The sequence below is a fragment of the Pempheris klunzingeri genome, chromosome 19 (genome assembly GCF_042242105.1).
Source record: "Pempheris klunzingeri isolate RE-2024b chromosome 19, fPemKlu1.hap1, whole genome shotgun sequence".
Taxonomy (NCBI): domain Eukaryota; kingdom Metazoa; phylum Chordata; class Actinopteri; order Acropomatiformes; family Pempheridae; genus Pempheris; species Pempheris klunzingeri.
The window spans coordinates 18,067,858-18,088,244 of record NC_092030.1 but is presented as its reverse complement, the minus strand read 5'-3'; the positions used below and the strand labels follow the sequence as shown (position 1 = coordinate 18,088,244).

Sequence of the window (20,387 nt, the reverse complement as noted above, 5' to 3'; positions counted from 1 at the left end):
TCCTATATATGTACTGTAGTAAGTGGTGGAGGGAGAATTCAGATCAGTTGCTCGAATAAAAGTATTTCAAGTTTTACTGAGGTCAAAGCAAACAGGGAATTTGTAATTAAAGTGTTACAAGTACTCATACTGGATGGCCATTTTCAGAGTAAAATAACTTTTACTGAATTTTGAAATACTTTTAGGACTCACTGAGACAGATTACCTGGAAAGATGAAGACGTTTGCAGTGTTTGCACTATGCAAACTGTTAATCTACAAATAAGGAATCACATACATGAGATGGGAATAAATGTACTGAGTTACTTTCCTCCACTGACTGCAATATAAATCACAGAGGAAGGCAAAGCAGGCATTTCAGTGCACGACCACTTACGAAAAAAAGAATGAATTTTTATTAAGTCTTATGCAAGGCATTCACGTTTACCCAGAATAGCGGAAATCAAGAACACTACTGTACATCAATATTAACCAGATATACTATAATGGGCATCTATACCATGTGTGCAAATTTTCTCTCACACACACGCGCACACACACACACTCACACACAGTAAGGGACCACACACATACAAAGCTCTGCAGGATGTCAGCTCTGTTTCTCGTATCCATCTAAAGCTACAACCAATTACACTTTAATAGCTTTGGTGAAAAATCAGAGAAAACTTGAAGTCCTTTGTATTTTTCCACCCAAACTCAGCATGAAAAGTGCTTTATTAGGGTTCAGAATACTTTGAATCTTTTCCAATATCTTACATATTAGTTCGTAAACAACTGTCCAATATCAACCGGCGGGGTTGTTTTGCAGAGCCAGTTCAAGCTCATGACACAAAGCTTACAAATCGCACATTTATTACAAAATAACCAAGAACTTAACAGGAAAATAAATGAATAAAACACTCCATTAGCAAAATTTATATGGTATAATTCATATTTTGGAAGAAATCAATTTGGTAGAGTACTTTATAACATTCAAACCACTTGCTGCAAAGGTAAAGTTGGCTCTTAGAGATAATAAAAATAGTTAATAGTAGTTAATAAATATATTAAAACTAGGAAAAAAAGAATATAGAATCAAATTAGTTGGGGCTCATATTTGATACTGGCCTTGAACTTAAATGAAATCCTGACCATCACATGTACTTAAAGCCGAGAGCCCAGCAGGAATCGCTAAAACTACTGTTGCAGCTAACTATGAACAGCAGAGTACAGGCTTAGTACCAAAGTATTGATAAATCCATTCACAAGACGATCTCCGCAGAAGGCTTGTGCGCACGAGAAATCAGTCTAAATTTAACATTTAATGGTCAATAAATACATTACCTAGATTTGATGCCAACTGCATGAGAGACAACATCGCACTGTAATACAAGAACTTCAAAGAAATATGACAATAAGATGCAATTAGTTGTACACAAATATCCTGAATGCTGAAATACATTCTCAGATGGTGTTTGATGGGCAAAAGCGGCGAAATAAGCGAGTCAGTGTGAAGGCAGTGAGCAACGTGAAATTTAAGACCTGGATGTAAACTAAAACCGGTTCAGTCAGTTCTATCTGGTTAGAAATCATTGTCAGTACGTTTTACAAAACACAAATTGATCGTGAGCGCACTAGCTGAAGAATCCAAAGTGCAACAAAACAACCAATCAAACTTAAGGCCAAAATCTCCACTATTTTTTTTATAATAATAATAATCTCATATTCTCCTTTTAGATTAAGAACATCACAGCTAAAACAGTGTTATTCACCTTTTCACTTTCATATTGAAAAAAACAGGACAACCCTGAAACTCTTCTGAGATGTAGACTTGAGTGTGCTAGTTTTGTTAGTAATTAGAGAATTTTCAAATTAATCACAACAAATAAAATTGGACCAAGTCAAACAGTGCTTGAGATCTAAATTATTTCACAATTCTACACGAGTTGTACCCCCTTCCCAACAGCAAGAACTATTGTACATCACCAGCAAAGGGAAATTCTATCATTGGTAAAGTGAAATCAGTCACATGATGACTGACTTAGCAGGTCATAGTGAGATAATCATGGGGCTTACATTTGAAACCTCCCAAAGACTCTTCATCATGGCACAGCAGGTAGCTTGCACTTTGGAACAGTAATGCTGAAACATTGCACAGTATGAAATCACCTTTTTGACACATCTTAAATAGGTTCACTTGTGAGTTCTGTCCACAGAGCAAAGAACTTGTGATCCCTCCTTAAAAAAAAAAACAAAAAACACAAAACTACATTATCCGATGTAGAAATAAATAGAAAATAAAAATACAGAATACGGCGAGAAGACACTTGCTGCTCAATGCTGCACGCACGCTATCTCTAATCTTTTGGAGAGGAAAAGTGAAAGAATGCACAATGATACACCGACAATGCACAACATTGAAAACTGATCAGTTCGCTTTAGTCCACTAAATCAGTACAGATGGGTGCTATTGTTATACACTGTATCTTGTAACCTTGGATTTCTTGCTTTCTGACATCGTGGAGAATGTCGTGGAGCTAGTAGTCATTGGGTCGAAGAGCCAGTTTGGATTTAGAGACGAATTCACAGCGACAGAACCAAGGAAGTTCATGGTCGACCTCTGACCTCCACACACTCCACCGCTCATGAAGACCCCATGTCATCTGTCTTTAGACTGGAATGCAGAAAGGGGGAAGAATACACTAATAGGAAAAGGAAGGAAAAGAGATGGGGTGCTTTGAAAGTGTATGTGTGTGCGTGCAAGAAGAGGAGTCCAAAGAGAACTAAAACAAAGGCAGCATGACAGGAGCACATGAATATCCGCGGACATTTATGAGCAGAAAAAGAGAAAATGCCAAGATTTATCTGCTGAACAGAAGGCAGATGGAGAAAAAAAGAAAAGAAAAAGGCCCAAAGAAAAGTACAAAATGGTGATAAAGTAAGACAATTATAAAGCCAGGCTTTCGAAAGCCAGAGAGAGATGAAGGTGGACAGAGCCATCCAAAAGGCATGCATGAAGAACAACACACATCCACACTGTTCGGCTTGCCGTCCGTCACTCCGCTCACGGCGTGCAGAGCAGCGCTGCTGCCGGCGCTGCTGCAGACACAGTGAGGGTCGGGACTGACTGTGCTGTAGGCGGACTGGACCAGGCGTCAACTAGACAAGAAGAGATTTCATGACAAGAGACCTGTGTCATGTTGTTTCCTGGCCAGGTAATGGGACGACCCAGGGGAGAGCGGGGAGGTCTGGGGGAGGAATGGGTCTCAGACGGGGAGAGGGAGGAGAAAGAGGTGGGAGTGTGGTAAATGTTCAGTGCCTCAACGGCCCGTTGCTCTGGGTGACGGACTCAGAGATGTCCAGGAAGGCGGAGCGCATCACGTTGTAGGATTTGTCAGACAGGGATGATATATCATCTGACGTCATCCCCTTTGTCTCGATCTTCGGAAGGATCTTCAATCTGATGGTCCCTGCAGAGACACAAAACTTCACCGTCAGTTTCAGTCTCACGGAACGTCGAGCAGCTTTTTGCATACAGATACAGATGTCACATGAAGAAAGGACTGCTTGCAAGTTGAATTACCCGATTTGAACTGCTTTTCTTTCCGTAGGTAGAAGCTGCTGTAGGAGGAGAAAACGACGGGTATGATGGGTACCTGAAAAACAAGAGGAAGCAATCACAAAATATTATTATTACTTCCAAATTTTCATGCTGCGCACACAAATCTAAAGTAAACTGACTCCTAAACTATATTTGTTTCCAAATAAGAGAGCCTCAGACAGAAATGCTTGACTGAGCCACCATCACATTCTCTGTGTCATCAGTACGACACAAGCAATCTCCATCTCCTCCACTGCTGCTAATAGAGGCCGAGTTGCTCTCTCGAGGCCCCCCCGAGTGGCCCTTCAACAGGACTGGCTGAGCCAAACGTGGCTCCCCCTGGGGGCTGTCCTGCTTCTACTCAATCTGGCCGGCTGGGTACAAATGAAAAGGCTGCGTTTTGACTGAGCAGAAGCAAAACACAGAGATAGAAATAGTCCATGTTCACACAGGAATGGTCTCAAGTGTAAAGTGAGCTGAACAAGGAAAACCATAAACACAGATTCTATTCTCCAGACCTCAAGTGAAGTTATTCTGCCACCTCGCACCAACGCACAGACACATTTCCAAATTGGGTGTGTCTGTTGGCATGGAAGCACGATTTATAAAACATATTAGCACATATAAGCAGGCTCTGAAATGTAGAGCAAGTTGAGCCCCTATAGGAAATCTGTTTGCCAATAAGGAGCAGCGGGGCCTCGTTTTTGTAGCCTCTCAGTCTCGGTGCTTATCTGAACCGAACTGATATTAATCTTTAGCAGCAAGCAACAAGAAAAATGTGCTCACGCATACAAACACACACACAAGCACGCATACCAACACTTTCACCAGGGGTGAACCACGTCGCCGTTTCTCGCCAGATCTCATTCTACTGTGTTTTTGTAATTCATTCAGCCTGTCTGACCCTGAGTGTGTGCTGCACCACCTGCACGCATGCAAAGATAAAGCTCATAAACGCACACAGCTGAACTGACGATTACAAGGGAGTCGTCCAGCGTTGGGAGCTGCGTCCGCCCTCCCTCTGATTGTTTGATGGGTGGAGATGGTTACATCACACACACACACAACTGAGGACAGTTTCAAAGAAGACCAAAACAGAAATATCCCAATGACAATGCTCATGTGTAAACACATCAAACTACTCTGACCCTTTCAAGCAGTCCTTGCACAGATCCCTGGCTGATTCAGCACCGTCTATGCGTGCCACCATCCGTATACTGGATATGGTTAAATCATAATGTTGCCCTGTGCCATATAGGGTTGCTAGCTCCCCCATGTGTCTAGAACCAGCACATCGCTGGCAACATTACCCCGTCTCTCTTTTAGGAGACAAAAGTTGGCAGACGCGTCCCTGGAGCACAGCCACTATCATCAGAGCCCTTTTTGGCAGCAGGGTTAAGTGAATGAACAGGATGAGGTTGTGCATTACAGGGCGTGAAATGTTGGCTTAATTCACATGTATAAATATCTAGATAGGACAGCTTGCACTTGGTTTACTCAGTATACAGAAACACAAAAGGGCATTTTAAGGAGAAAAATTACTCACTTGTGCCTGCACTGCCAGGTGGAAAGCCCCTTTTTTGAAGGGCAGCAGGTCGCCTCTCTGGTTTCGCGTTCCCTCTGGGAACACCCACAGACGAATCTGTGGAGGTACAAGGACATTGAGGTTGAAGAGCAAATCAGCCCGTGCCAAAGTGTCCAAAAGCAGACCCTTGTGACAGATGAAGTGCAAAAACAAAGCAAGCTCAAGAAGCTAAGAGTCAAATGAATGTGACAAATAATCTTGTATTAACAAGCAAAAAGCCCGTAGTACTAGTTTGTTCCTTCTCTCATCACTGACAGAACTGTATCCTGTGTCAACTATAGCCAGGTTACCTTTTCTTCTAACATGGTCTTGGCAGCCTCAGCCATGACACTCTTGGCATCGCTCGTCTTCTTGCGGTTGATAAAGACGATGCCACCCAGCCAGCAAATGAGACCCACTGTGCCGGCGTAGATCAACTCCTTCTTAGCGATCATGGTGCAGCGGTCTGGTAGGATCTCCATCAGGCCTGAGAAACACAGGAGAAGAAGCTTACTCATCGAACAGCCAGAGGTACTGTTGGGTTTTTGTTTTTACAAAGCATCAGAAATGAGAACCATTAACGTTAAATGCTTTGTAAGTGAAATGTGTAACCTCATCTCCACGTAAAGTGAGTCTGTAAGTCATGCTGAATAAGGACAGTATGTGACCACAAGCATGAGTTTTCTACCAGATGAATTCAAAGTAGCAGCAAAGAAATATAGAGTCTCTAACCGGGTGTCTTAAAAGAAGTCCATAACTTAAACAGTGGCAAAACAAATGACTAAATGCAACTTTCTGGATCTCATCATGTGTAAAGCCTGCTGATGTAATGACGTGCCTTTGGAAAAGAAATTTCACTTTATCAATGAGAGTTATCCCTATGAATAGAGGTTACATTACGAAATTGATTAACCTTCGTGCAATAGACAGCTGGTGCAAAGGCTCCGTACACACACACACACACACACACGATATTAGTGAAGAGAGATCGGTGTGTGAGGATAAAGGGTGGCAAACCCTTGTAGTAGAGCCTATACTATGCCTGTACTAAAGCGAGAAAAAAAAACGCAGACGGAAACAACATGACATCAGAAAGAGTGAGAGGGATCTTGGTTCCTTAAGGTCCCAACACATCAGCTCCAGGATGAGCAGCTATTAATGGCTGGGTGTAGCAGTTGGCATGGCAACTTGGAACGCCAAATCAGACTCATGCTGAGTTTTCTCAGCGCTAATTAGATGCCCAACTCTCCCCCTGCTGTCACTACCCTGGCCTCGAGCCCGCCCTCATCACTCACCGGCACTGAAAAACACGCTCTCCCTGCCGGTGATGGAGAGAAAAATCTACCTCTGCTAAGTTGGTGTCCTCGACGCTCAGATTTAGGACCAAGAAGAATGAGACAGTGCTAAAAGACACGCCCACAGACGCAAAGCCATAGACAAACACAAAGGAACTGAATCAGGAGATCAGGTAGAGGAGAAACGAATCGAAACAACAGATTTTAAATGGTATTCAGTAAATTTATCACTTTAACAGCTTTAATATCAGTCCAGGTCCTGTGAGGCCAGACATATACGTACATTTTATTTATTTTATTTTTTTTTTTAAAATCAGTGTACATATTAACCAATCGGTTCTTCATTGATCTTCTGTGCCAAATATTTCTGTGGTTGCATGATGCTCTGCTGCAAATCATCCTGCACTTTTCAAACACCCTTCGTCAGCACAAAGCTGGTATAATCTTACATTTGTCCCAGTTTTAGCAGGACTGTTGCCTAACCTTCAGTGCAATCTGTCTTAGCCCGACTGTTTATCCAAGTCTGTCCTTGTACTGTTGGGTGGCCGATCCAAACCAGACAGCAACTATCTGCAAATGTGCGCGGGATCCGGCATCGTCACAGCTGGCTGCTCTCTTTAGTACTGTAAAATATATTGTGAATTTGAACGCATCAAAATTCACTTTCTGTTTCTGTTGTCAGACAACAGAACATACATGAAATCTGACTGCGGCCCATGAATTCTGTGTTGACCAGCAGTCAATGCCAAGCTGCTGCGTTGAGGATAAAATCATAACGTAAAATCAAACGTCATTAGATTTGACAAAGACATAATCGATTGGCTATATTAAACTTTAAAATGAGTGCTGACAGAGGCGTTTTGAGGCAACACAAAGAACTGAACTACCTCTGAAACATTTCCAGTGTCTGGGCCTGACAACCCTACAGTAAAATACATTCAGGTCATCAGGCAGTTGTTAATTGTCTACAGTGTGATGAGATGGTTTCCTGTATCATGGTGTCAGTGAGCTCATCCAGGTCAGCAGTCAGAGCAGGCACCGTATTTAGGCAGTTTGCGACTACAGCTCTCTCCATTAAAACCCTTCGGGATCATGGTGTTGTAGCATCTCCCTCCCACAAGGGGATGTCAACACTGACCAAAAAAAAAAAAAAAAAAGACTTCTCAGCTCCTCAGGTGACTAAAAATCTTTGCTTTTATATGAATTGATGTTGCTGGATGTCACATGGTGCCTCTACTTGTTTTCCCTAAAACTCTAAAATGCATACAGTCCTGGAAAGCATGGGGGATAATACTTAGATAAACTGTGTGGTGGCAGCTTGTCCGTTTTATTGGCCAATAAGTGAGGATTGGCCACATGCATACTCAGGAGTGGATTCAAATATCCCCGCTGACGAAGGTTAACCAGTCAAACAGTACAGTTCTTTCATCCACAAGTCCTGCGTGAACTGCAGGGGACTGCTGCTCATGCAGGACTGAAAGTGTCCAGAAAACTCCCAGTGCATCAAATATGGCGTCACATTGCACAGGGTGGAGTGCTGTGAGTGAAACACTACCACCCCAGTTACGCGTAGTCTTATTTGAATCTCAGAAGACCAGAGATGAACATAAAAACAAACTTTGAACTGCAAAAAGCTGCTATTTGCACAACCATCTTGCATCAAAATTAACCAACAAGATATTTCAGCCAGTTTTGGGAGTTTTCCAAACATCTGATTTGTAAGTGTTCACTTTCATGAAGGAATCCTAGCCTTGTTAATACAGAGTCTCTCCAGTGTTTGAACAGGGCAAGTAAACAACGATAAGGTTGTTCAAGCTCAAAGTCATCACCATAGTCCCCGTTTCATTTTTGATCCAAATGCATCATTATTCAAATAGACATGGACTGCACACAGAGAACGTTTTCTGCCAGATGAAGAGAGGAAAATTATATTTGTCATTTGTGAAATCAATGTCAAAATTATTTATAGTCACACATGTAAGCAGTATGGTACGCACCCAAGACATCCAGGGAGCTCTGGTGGTTGGAGATGATGACATAGGGTCCCTCTGTCTGCAGCTGCTCCCAACCGCTCACCTCAAATCGAAGACCCAGGAAATACTTCACATGACGAACCATGAAGCGGATAATCCTGGAGGGGAAAAAGGTTAATTACAGTCTTGAATACGTACAGGTTAGCGCTCACAGTCATGTGAGTGCAGTATGTAGGCTACATGTTATTAACAAGACCCCCACTTTGGTTGGAAAGAAAGAGTGGAATGTAGAAAGCCCAATAAATACTAAAGCTATTACAGTCTGTTGTAAGAATACCAGCTCAGACATTAAGAATGTGACCTGAATCAGATAATATCGGCAGGACTTAAAAATACAATATATCTGGTAAATTAACCATGTACAACATCCCTATTAGCACTGTTTGTTTCTTGGTTGGTTAAATAATTGCCTGTAGTAAGTACGCTCCAGTAAGCTTTGAGAAAGATTGTCCTACCATCTGCCTGTGTGCCTCTGGAAAAAAAAAAAAAAAAAAAACACAAAATGAAAAGTGAAGCCTTCCCAATGTAACTCCATGCAGTCTATCCAATTTCAGCACTTCATTTTTTAGATACCTACAATAAAAGAATTGTGTAGTACAGACATAAGGGCATTTTTTCATTATCAATTAATCTGCTAATTACTTTCTTGATTAAGCGAGAAGGTGCATTCATTGATTTTTCTAGGGAAGAAAGAAAAAGCTGCCTCCACCATATCTCCATCTTATAAACCTGTTATGACTACTGTGTTAGCTAACCTACTTTTGCATAAGGCAAAGATTAAGTCACATTTTCAGAATACATATAGTAATTGTGATATTGATATTATCTATGGTTAATGGTTCACACTGTGTAGCCGCTGGCGAATATGCTCTGCCAACAATCAGGTTACTTAATGGGGCTTCAAGACCTGTCACCTGTGTTCCACTTTAAGTTAACTGATAAACATAGAAAGAAAAAAAAAAAAAGATCCACACTGACGTTTCCTGTTTATGCCCCTTCTGTTCAGGGCCCAGGGTTTTTAGACTTATTAAGTCTTCCTTTGTACAGAAACAGAAGATAACAGTTCTGTTAAGACATACCCAAGGTGACCTCTGCCATGACTTGGAAAAGTTTCAATGTGATTCTAAACAACCGGATCCAGAGAGGCTTGTGTCACAATTTGATCATGCAGATTAACATGCTTTTACTTTAATTAAATAAGATCGTTTTTCACCAAGCACACCATATCATTTTCTCTTTGGCACCTATAACCCTTTCAAAAACCTGCCTTCTCCCGCCAATCGACAGTTTCTCTCCTCAAGCACATGGAGTAACATTGATCTGAAATCTGGTCTGAAATCTGAAATCTAATCTGTAGAAACAGAAACCTGTCTTGCTGCAGGTGTTCTGCAGTCACTTGAGGGGTTTTGGCCACCCGTCTGTGGTGGCAGCTGTTGATAGCTTCCTCTTTCTGCCGCATCCCGGAAGTGTAGTGTTCCTTGAGCTTTGAACTTGTAAACTACGCTTCCAACAGTATCGTTAAGAACATACTGTGTATTTGCTATCTTTTTGTATCATTTTCCTTGTTTGTGCAAGGTAATGATCTCCTCTCCTTCTCTGGACTTACCCATATTTCTAACATGCAACCAAACGTCACTGTGAACAAACCCGTAGGCAGTCCGTGTATATGTGTTCTGTCTCAAGTACACCTCATGAGACTAATGAGGATCATGATTATTTGCATCAGGTGTGCTTGAGACAACATCTGATTTGCAATTGAGTGCTCTTATGAGGGAATCTATTCAGGGAGTTGAATAACTTTGATACTGCAGCAGTCATTAAAAGTGGCATTTGATGTTGAATTTGGAGAAATGACCACTTGAACAGGGACAAAAAGGGAATTGTAAATGAAGAATGCAATTCTGTGCCGAGCGTCACGTGGCCTGCAGACAAGATGGCTACCTAACACCCTAACTTTACCTAGTTTCATTTGATTATCCCTCTCAAACTTTCTCCATGTGATTCATTTTACAGGCCTTAAGTGGCATGAATGTACCAGAAAGATGGCTGAAAAACAAAAAATGTCTCTTTATGCAGACCATATTTTGTTTTTGCTGTCTCAATTTAATGTGTTTCTTCTTTGGCTGTGTTACATGAAAACAGAAAAAACATTTCATCCCAAAAATTCCAATTTATTTAGGAAGCTAATGAACTCTGAGCAAGTCGAAGTAATCAAATAATATTTACTAAAAACAATCTGCTATTACTAAAGTGTCCTACTGACCATATAGCCACAACTTATTTACCTTTTAAAAAAAAAGAAAAAAAAAAAAGGAGGGAAGAATTTTCCTATGCAAACCTGAACCACAAATTTTGGTTAACAAAGTAGCCGGTGCAACATACCAAAACTGGCTTCTGTTACACCACCATCGTAGATGACCTTCCCTCGCCATCATTTGTCTCAGCCGGAGAAGTCATCACTTCAGAAAATACCTCATGTCCCTTCCTCATCAGTGAATCATATCCCCCTCGAAAACATCTCCCTCCTCCTGTTGTCCTGATGTGCCCTCATGTTAAAAATACCTTCAGCCAATCTGCTGGTAATTTAGGGTTCATGGTTTCACTCGTAGCTTTTTCGATTGTCATCTAGGACTCCACCCTTTGCAAGTTTGCACTCATCTGAAGTTGGAGCATCACATAAATAGAGAGAAAGCTGGAATAGATACAATAATTCACCATTGCCAACAATCATTTCCAATATCCTGTTCTGAAACAAAAGAAAGTGACTGATCAAAGCTCTTGTTGTGGTAATTCTTTGTGGTTACGCTCACTATAATCATGGGCCTGAAAAGAGCAAAGCCACTTAGTACATTTTAATAGCCTTTATTTCACCCTGATGCCAGAGCTGATTATCTTTTTACCCTTTCACTGAGGACGGAAATACTAAACGGAGCATTTGCTGGACATAAACTCTGTTTTGGAATGGCAGCTGAACAGCTCTAAATGAGGAGAGCACGGATTTGCCGTTTTGTCTGTCACAGTTTGGTCACAGGAGCCTGATTTCTCACAAATGAACAAATCCCTCATGCACTTATAAAATCTGAGTCTTGTTTTGATGTTGCTGAAACAGTGCCCCATGAAGGTACAGCTTTAGGGACTCAGAGATGCTCGGACTGGCTACTAATGACTTCATTGGCATGTAACAAACGTACATTTTGTGGACTATTGAGGAAAATAAACAAGCATAATCAGAGTGCAATTTCCCTGATCTATTACTACTATTACTACTACTCCAACTACTAAGAGCTAACAGAGATGATGAGGTGTATGCACTGGAAATGACCAATATAAAACAGTAAGTACAGCCGGCAAAAGCTGGACCAGGGAGCAAGTTCACATCCATTAGATTTTAATGGAAAATTGAAACAGACATTTTGGGTTTGGTCAAAAAATGTATGTGCCTTTATTTCCGCTTAAAACATAGTAAGTGGTTTAGATGACATAATGATCTTTTTAATGTCAGACTGGTTGTTGGTTGAGCCAGGAAGTAAGATGTTGTCATAACTGATAAGACTGATAGCGAAAACTCCAAAAACGAGAGCTGACTTTGTGAACTCCAGAGTTAAAGCTGTGGCAGGAGCAGCATATCAGATTTTCACTTCTCTTTGAATGATCTTCTAATAACCCGTAATATGATATACTGTGCATATTTTACATTTACCTTACTATCTCTTGCCAAGCGCTTAGCTTTTTCACAATTTGTAAGAGGGGCTGGGTAATGATGAATTTGCCTTCCATTTTTGACCATCAAACCAGGAGAAATTTCAATTACTATATCAAAAAGGGAAAAGTCACAATGTTATGATAATCAAAGACACGAGAAAGCTCTTGAGCTTATTACTGGCATTCATTACCTTGTGACTCTGCCTAATGCAATCATCCCTCACTGCTGGCTCAATTGAAGCCAAGCTTGCCTTGCAGTATACTGTATGCTTAACTGGTATGCTATAGTAGAACAGGTTTAACCTTTAAACTGGGATACGGTCTTTGGGTTATCTTTCAGCACTGCATTACAGTGATAACACACTCAGTGTAGCGCAAAAGCAACTGGTTATGCAATGGCTCGGCCAGTGTTGCAGCTATTGTTAAGATTGTTCAAGGGGAATGAAATTATCTTGGTTGGATTGTTTTTATGGCCAATTCACTAAGCTTTTCCTCTGGTCCATTTCATTATCAGTCTCCAAATAAATTCCTTCTGCACCTGCAGAGCATAATGACATTTAGCGTAGATTACAGCCTGGCTGCTCGTGGATAAACGGTCCCTAAAAAATTGTGCCAACAATCAAAGATATGGGTGCTTAAGCAAATCAGGTGCTAAAGGTCAGGTGGTTGCTCAAGACAGGGACTTGGTGAAAGGATCAGAATGACATGGCAGATGATTAATTCATTCAGAAAGGCATCAACGAGGACATGAGTAGTATAAACTATGTCCACTTTAAAAGGTCAGCCACCCAATAGTCTGAGTGACAATGTTACTGCTTAGTCTCCCACTGATGTTAAATGCCATTACACAGTGAGGAACCTGAGCTCAAGCAATTGAGAGAGAGAGCGAAAACTAAGCCTCTGTCCTTTATCTCTTGTCATGAGATCCTACCTGATAATTAAAGTTGGAGCCTTAGCCAAAACTAGCCATTCACATAACTCTGCGTGTCTGTAAACTCTGTCATCACATCAACAACACACTGAAACCAACAAGAGTGTTTCAGGAAATGCAAGAAACGCATTAATGGTAACTTGAGTTCTATTCTTTCTCCTTTGACTGGCTGTTCGTGTGAGGGCCTGTTCTGGCCTTCCATAGTTTATTGTGTTACATTCAAGTCCCCTTAGTCAGCTGTGGAGCAAGTAGTCAATCCCAGAATTCAGGCCTTTGTGTACTCGTCTGACAGCCAATGTCTGTGACAGACTGCTCTGTCCTTGATGAATCACACAGCTCTGTCTGTGCCAGAGCTGGTTAAGTGTGTGAAACGTGCATCCAAAAAGTCTTTTCATTCCCTGTGCGAGGTCTGACCCCGATTCAGTGGCTTTGACACGGTCAACAGGTCCAGATAACCTTTGAGCTGACAGAACGGTACACTGGTGCAACATGACACCAACACCATGGCTAATGTGACTGTGAAACAGTTATTCCTAGAGCAGCGAGGCAGTGAGGTCTGCTGTTGTAACTGACAGGGCTGCCGTCAGCAGATCAAGGCCAAGCGAGCTTGCACCGAGGACGGGCCTCATAACTATTCAGTAACCCTACTCTAATCGGGGAGAACTTGCCATCTGGCATCTATCCCTTCAAGGTAATCACTGGAATGCAGTCGTTTGTGTCCAGCAATCCATCCTCACCATCTAGGTTTAGCTGAAACAACAAAAACAAAACATACAAAGTGGACACTAAAGGTGGACTACATTTCTGACCAAGCAGGTATCAGCTGACCTGGTCAGTGTGTATGTGTCCAGTGTAAGATGACATATTTCCTCCAGTGGTGAGGTCAGAGTCAGGATCTGTATCTACAGCATGCTCCTAGCCACTGGAGGGTTTTAGTTGGCTGTTGTGATTTGTGGTCCTGTATCAGATGGCATTAAATCAGAAGTTGTTTCTATCATTTTGTCACCAGCATGGCCTCAACATCCGCTGCATTCACTTTCAACAAAAACATTAAAAAGCCTCATAAAAATGGGATTCACTGCATTGCACTAACAACTCAGTGGGTCTGGCTACACTTGAATGATCAAAATTCAGTAATAAGAGTTTTGGCTAATTTCTGTTTTAAAATAATATTTAAAAAAAAAAAAGAAAAAAGAGAAAAAGCTGACAGCAGACCTGGAAACACAATGACTGCCTTGTGATGTGCACTGTGCAGACTTACTTATGTGCTCACCTCATGTAACTTAGCTAATGTCAGGCATTTGGCTGGAGCGAAGTTAAATTGCAGACATTCCTACAGAGAACATAATGAGGAGAATTGTCTCTGTCTAAGGTCAGTATTGTTTCACACACATCGGCCCTGACTTGTTTCGCTAAGCACGAGACATAACGGTAAATGTTAATGTTAGCATTCCTGTCTTCAGCTAACCGAACATTAACACGCTCCTGCTGCCAATGTGTCAAGAGGGCTAATGTTAGCATATGCATAATTAAAAATGCATCAAGTATTTATTTATTTTTGGGTTTCCCTTTAAATGCCAGGCTCACTGGTGGACTAGACGCTCCTTGGCTCTACGGTGTTGCCGTATAAATATAACCCTAAAACCGGTAACGTCGCTCGCAAACGTAATCTGAATGTTTAGTATCAACTAAGGCTGCTACTGCTAGCAGCTAGCAAGCTAACGCAGGCTAGCTGTCAGACGGCGCTGTGAGCGACATTGATTATGCAAACAAACTCACCTCATGTTCTCAACGTCCCTGCCTCCGCTCTTCAGTATACACAGGGGGATCGTAATCAGGGCCAAACACATCATCCAGGCCACGTAAAAGCACTTTTTGAAATAAAAAACAAACGTGCTGCTGGTCCACATCAGGAGCGGAATCAGCAGCAGCGGTATCATCCACAGCACATCCATAGCGATCCGCCACACAAGAAACTCGCTGCCAGCAGCAACACGCGCCGATTTCCCTTTTTTTTTTCCCTTTTAGGATGAGAAAGCCGCTAAAAAAATCCAGTCCAGCTACGGTGCAACAGAGCAGGGAAGCACCGCGGACCTGACAAACATTACACAGTCAGTAAGTACTCCTTCAGGGTACCCTGGCGATGGCAGTGCTTATCCCTAGCTGCCCAATATGAGCATGTAAGCTGCTCATCTGTTGCTAAATGGCATCATGAGGTGGAGTCAAGTCGTCATCGGTTGTATTTTTTTTCTATTTCCGGTTGGTGGACCACTATGTCAGATGTCACAAGCAACAGACTTAAAATCTGTTTATTCTAAAGCCTATTTGGTGCTAAATTCAATTACTATTCATTAGCATGCATTAGCTTAAGGTTAGCTCTCCCTCTCCAAAATCAGAGATCTTGTAGGATATGTGATGTTCTGTGTGGTCAAACATCCAGATTCCAGGCTGCTATAATAGGCCTATGTGGATTCACTCTCTCCAAAGTGTTATCCTCAGAATGAGACCAGTTTGACAGCCGGATACACCACATGTATAATTGGATTAGCAGTGATAATCCAATCCTTGGCTATAATCTGACACTGTCCAGTCGCCTTGACTGTGAAGTTTCAGCTCATGTCAAGGAGCTCTAGTTGACATGATTTGGAAGATTAGGATCAATCATTCATTAATCCTGATTTAATATGTGCAGTGATCCTAATCATTGGCAGACTGCGTAGCTTGGCATCGGTATACTCATTCATAAACTCAAACTGCTCCGTCTAATTTGCAACGTGTAAAACGCGTAGATTATATGCAGTAAGTGTGAGGTTACTAAAAACTAAGATTTACACTCATCACCACCCTGCACATACCTGCACCTCTACAGGTTTAATTGTATATATATACATATATGTATATATTTTTCTTCTTTTGTATTATGTATATTGTTTTGTATATTTTTATTCTTATTGCCTTGCTCTCTTGTTTTATTTAAGACTTATTGTTCTGGAACAAAACACCAAGACAAATCCCTTGTATGCAGAAAATGCAGAAAAGTGGACCATACTGTGTCCAGATCAACTGGAGGAAATATGAATTGAAGACTTTCTTAAAGACTGGAAATAATGCAGCCAATGCTGCACAGTGCCTATTTAACTGAAGAGTCAACATGTATGGTTGTAGGTGTAACACCTGGTTCTGTAGTATGGAACATATCTATAAAACTTAAAACTAGGTTCACATGTCAGGTATGCAATAACCTTCCTCCAGTAGTCAAAGTCCACCTTTGAGTTGAGTTTAGCTTTAAGTTGCAGCAACTGCAAAGCAGACAGACCAATAAAACCTCTTCAGCACAAAGTCCTTTAATCAGGAGCAGAGTCACACACAAATTGGGAAAGTTTTCTTTTAGAGAGAGGCAGAGTCAAAGGTGGAGTTTATGTCAACAAACTGGAGTCAAGGATGTGTGAAGCAAACAGCAGAAACCACTGGTTCAGTATTTACTGGCCCGATACATTGTCTGTCAGAGGGGCAAGTACACAGATATCTAGAAAAAGGCTCATGCTTGCTCCTCATTAGATGTGTGTTTCCTAATTAAGTTCATCTTACCTCAGTTTTGGCCTTTCACTCCATCTGGAGCAAATGATGTCTCCTCATCCACAGTGATAAACCAAATGCAAGAGGCAGGTTTTGGGTCTGCTTTGGGACCACTGAGAAGCTGAGGCAGGATTGATAAAGGGACAGTTGCTGCAGGGGGTTAGACGATGTGCAGGTAAGAGCAAACGGGGCTGCAGGCTGTTATAAGACGGATATTCGGTGGAGCAGCAGCAGAAGGGTTTAGGTTGTGTATCAGCGTGGAACAGGAGTACTTCTGCCTTCTTTTGTATTTTTGCTCTGGTCATATCAGAAACTAGGCTTTTAGGACATGTTATCATTACTCTTTATTGATGATGGAGTTGCAAAATTAGATGGCAGAGCTGCAGTTCTGCTGCCGAAAGAAAAATAATATGGTTTCACAAACAAGTTTGTTAATCGGGAGTGCAGCCTGTCATCCAGTAATGCAGGTACACAGTAAACGCCCATTTGCTTTGGAGAGAGGCTCGCATGCTGTTTATTTAGTAACTCAAGTGTCATGGCGATGTGCTACATGGGAGAAGGAAGAAAGTTGACAGATACTGTACACTGAGTTCTAACAACCAATGCTGTACATCTTCTTTTGTTTGCAGAGTGTGTTATTGTTAGAGATATGGGTGTGTTTTCAATAGGGTGGTATATTTGTACTTCTGAATGTGTCTGTGGTTGAAAGCGTGCAAATCTGGGGAACAACACACCCACTTTGTCTATATTCTGTACATTTTTACACGACTTTCTGAGGATCTCCCAAAAGGACATAAGATTTAATCAAACTGATCCACCATGGTGATGAGCCAACAAAAAAATAACTTCTCCGCATGAATCTAGACAAATACAGCTGAGAGATTTCTAGAAAATATGAGCAAAGTTAGTCTGTTCATTATCCAACCACAAATGCAATGTGCTGTCACACTGTTTCTCTTCTGCATTTATAAGAGCAAACTTACAACCACTACCAGCAAAAACCGAAAGCTTGGCAGAAGTGGAAAAACAAGGGAAAGTTCCCTGAAGAAATTGACGAGATAAATTAGAAAATTAGTAAATGCTACATTTGTGATATAGTCAATGAGACTCATTACATCTGCATCGCATACTCAGCAGCCTTCAGCAGCCATGACGGAAACTACAGAGGAACCATGAGAAGAGAGGCCAAGAGAAGCAGAGGTTTGGAGTTGTTCTACTAGATTTGTACTCTTGATTATGATTGAACGGGTTGAATAAAGAGTCTAAGTTTCAGCTGATCACCATCTGGTGATGGGTTGGATCAGAATAAGAACATACAGTAAAAGTCTTGATCTATTCTGGTAAACCGCAAGCAGGTGGTAAAATCTGTTATTGTGAGTCCAAGTATCCAATGTGGTTGTACTCTGTCCCTTTAAAGTTGAGCCAGGAGGAGCTCAGAAACAAGCCACTGCTCCTCCTACAGTCAGAGGAGCCAGTCAGAGTTTTTTGGTATTCTTATTGTTTTGCTTGAGATCTCAAAAAACCTGATTTCAGTAGTTTGTGAGTTTGTGTGTGCATGCTGGTGTCTGAGGCTCGACAGTGAGGTCGCTGTGCACCCCCTGTTGGTGAAGCATTTCTTTTTGCGAATGACGTGATTGTGATGTGATTTTTCTTTAAAGGCACAATCTCCGTCATCCAAATGTAAACACTTAAAAACACAAGAATAGAAATCACTATGATTTCCAAATTTATTTGACAGGGATTATGATACATGGATTAATTGTTAATAGTTTCCAACTCTGGTAAAGCCTATTTTTATTGTTGTCATATCTCAGTGATGTTTGTGAGAACATGATAATAAAACACGCCTAGAATTAAAATCATGGACAGTTAAAAGACAACTTGGTTTGGTCCCACTGAGTTATAACAGAACAAACTACTTTGAGCTACTTTTCTGTAATAATCAACCAAAAGTGCGTAGTTATATTCTATGGGGTGGCTTTACAAGGATGCTGGGCAAGAAATCATTCAGGGAAAATGGACATGCAGCTGTCACCTTAAAACATTCCCAAATAACACTGGACACTGATGTGTTTATTAACCTCAGCCATCTATAAATGCTGCCAACAGAGGAGCTCAGGAATCAATATGTTCTCTCGTCGTATATGATGGTTCTCTCAGCAGATATTTTCATTAACCGCAGTTGGAAAAGCAAAGGTGTAACAAATGAAAGTGTCTCAGTGGGCCACGCAGAGTCTCTGGATCTGCCACGCCTGGAAAGTATAACGGCATGATTAGTGTTATATATGACACCTGTGTAAAAGTGTTTGGGAAGCCTTTGCTGGAAGGCCTCACCTCCCTGCACTGCTTCATGTGCACTCAGTGCCCCTAGTGGTGTCGCTCCATTCAAATACACTGTCCGCCTACTAGATGGCAGTGTTGTTGTACAAATACAGGCCATAGTGCTGACAACAGAGTGGACTTCTCTTTTTATTTCTACCTGATTGAATTATTATCATAACATGTTGCCCTCTGCAATGATTCACATAATCAACAGTAATGATCATGATGAACACGATAACGATCATTGCTGACACAGCTGACACTCCCCTTAATAATTAATACTAATATTTGATGCCTTTAATTTTGTCTCAAGCAGTTATTTACCTCTTTATTTTTCGCTGTCACTGGCACTTTTGACAACAGTTGTTTTTCAGTATGCTTTATATTTGTCCAGACTAGACAAGAGGTAAAACACTGGTACCACGTTAAATATTAACAGCACAAACAACTGTCACACGTTACTAAAGAGAATACACATTATCCAGTTAAAATGCAGTAGAAAAAAGAAGTACAGACAAAATCCACCGTTGTCTATCCTCCAGACCAAATCTACACTCCCTGAGGACTATAGACGCAGGAATGTGTTCTGAATTTGATCGGCCTACTTAATTAGTTGTCATTATACAACATTAGAGGGTAGCGAGTGAGGAAAAAATGAAGATGCACTGACTAGTTCCAATCTTGGGATTATTTAAGAGTGCAACAGATTTATCCACAACTAGTTCCCTTTACAGATTCCCAGGCGGCATCTGGTCACAGCTCATTTCAGGTCATCATTGTGTTAACGGATCATCCAAACAAAGCTCACCACTTGGGGCTCAGGGTTTTGAATAAACTCATAGTTACACTTGTGCAAGGGAGAGAAAGGCAGGCTGCCACCAGTATAGGATGCAGTCTACCCCCCAACTGAGCTGCAGGTTTTCAGCTGCCCCCTTTTATCGTCCAGCTCTTGGTGCATCAAAGTTTCTAAACTCTGCATCTTTGATGCAACATCCTGTCCAAAGTGGAAGCGTGTGGCTGGTGTGGGGAAAGTGTGATGTAATCCTAGGGTGTCATTTGCTGCATGCACGGTTACATTAGGTCTTATCAGAAAGAGAAAGCAGGGTTGGTTGCCCAGAGGTTAGTGGGCTCTGAAATCCACTGGGGGATGTTCAATGAAACATCTGCCATGGGTGGTGACCTATTTGAACCTCCCCCACCCCACACCCCCGTATTTCAAACAGGGCATCTCCCCAGTTCTGACGCACAGGCAGCAGAGAGTGAGCGCAGATATTTGTAAAGGCTTTATTGGACAACCCTGCAGAGACAACCCCCCCCCTGGCGATCTCTTTCTTTTTTTTTCTTTCTTCCTTTCTCTCTCCTGCCTGTGCGCGCGCAGAAGCAGC

The 20,387-nt window shown here is 41.6% G+C and overlaps 1 protein-coding gene across 1 annotated transcript; it reads right to left on the bottom strand.

Annotated features, from left to right (window-relative positions):
• Positions 1–371: 371 nt before the first annotated feature.
• agpat2 (1-acylglycerol-3-phosphate O-acyltransferase 2 (lysophosphatidic acid acyltransferase, beta)) lies at positions 372–15,120 on the bottom strand. Its single transcript, XM_070851097.1, has 6 exons — positions 14,884–15,120; positions 8,436–8,569; positions 5,455–5,630; positions 5,126–5,221; positions 3,562–3,634; positions 372–3,448 (listed from the first exon to the last, which is right to left on the bottom strand). Exons 1-6 carry the CDS (start codon positions 15,057–15,059, stop codon positions 3,291–3,293), a joined length of 813 nt encoding a protein of 270 aa, XP_070707198.1. The 5' UTR covers positions 15,060–15,120; the 3' UTR covers positions 372–3,290.
• Between the last annotated feature and the right edge of the window lie 5,267 nt (positions 15,121–20,387).

Excerpts from the sequence above, each read along its gene's own strand:
- agpat2 (XM_070851097.1), bottom strand. The coding sequence starts at position 15,059 with ATGGATGTGCTGTGGATGATACCGCTGCTGCTGATTCCGCTCCTGATG. Across the intron at positions 8,570-14,883 it reads AGGGACGTTGAGAACATGAG|GATTATCCGCTTCATGGTTC; the intron begins GTGAGTTTGTTT and ends TTTCCCCTCCAG. Across the intron at positions 5,631-8,435 it reads GAGCTCCCTGGATGTCTTGG|GCCTGATGGAGATCCTACCA; the intron begins GTGCGTACCATA and ends TGTGTTTCTCAG.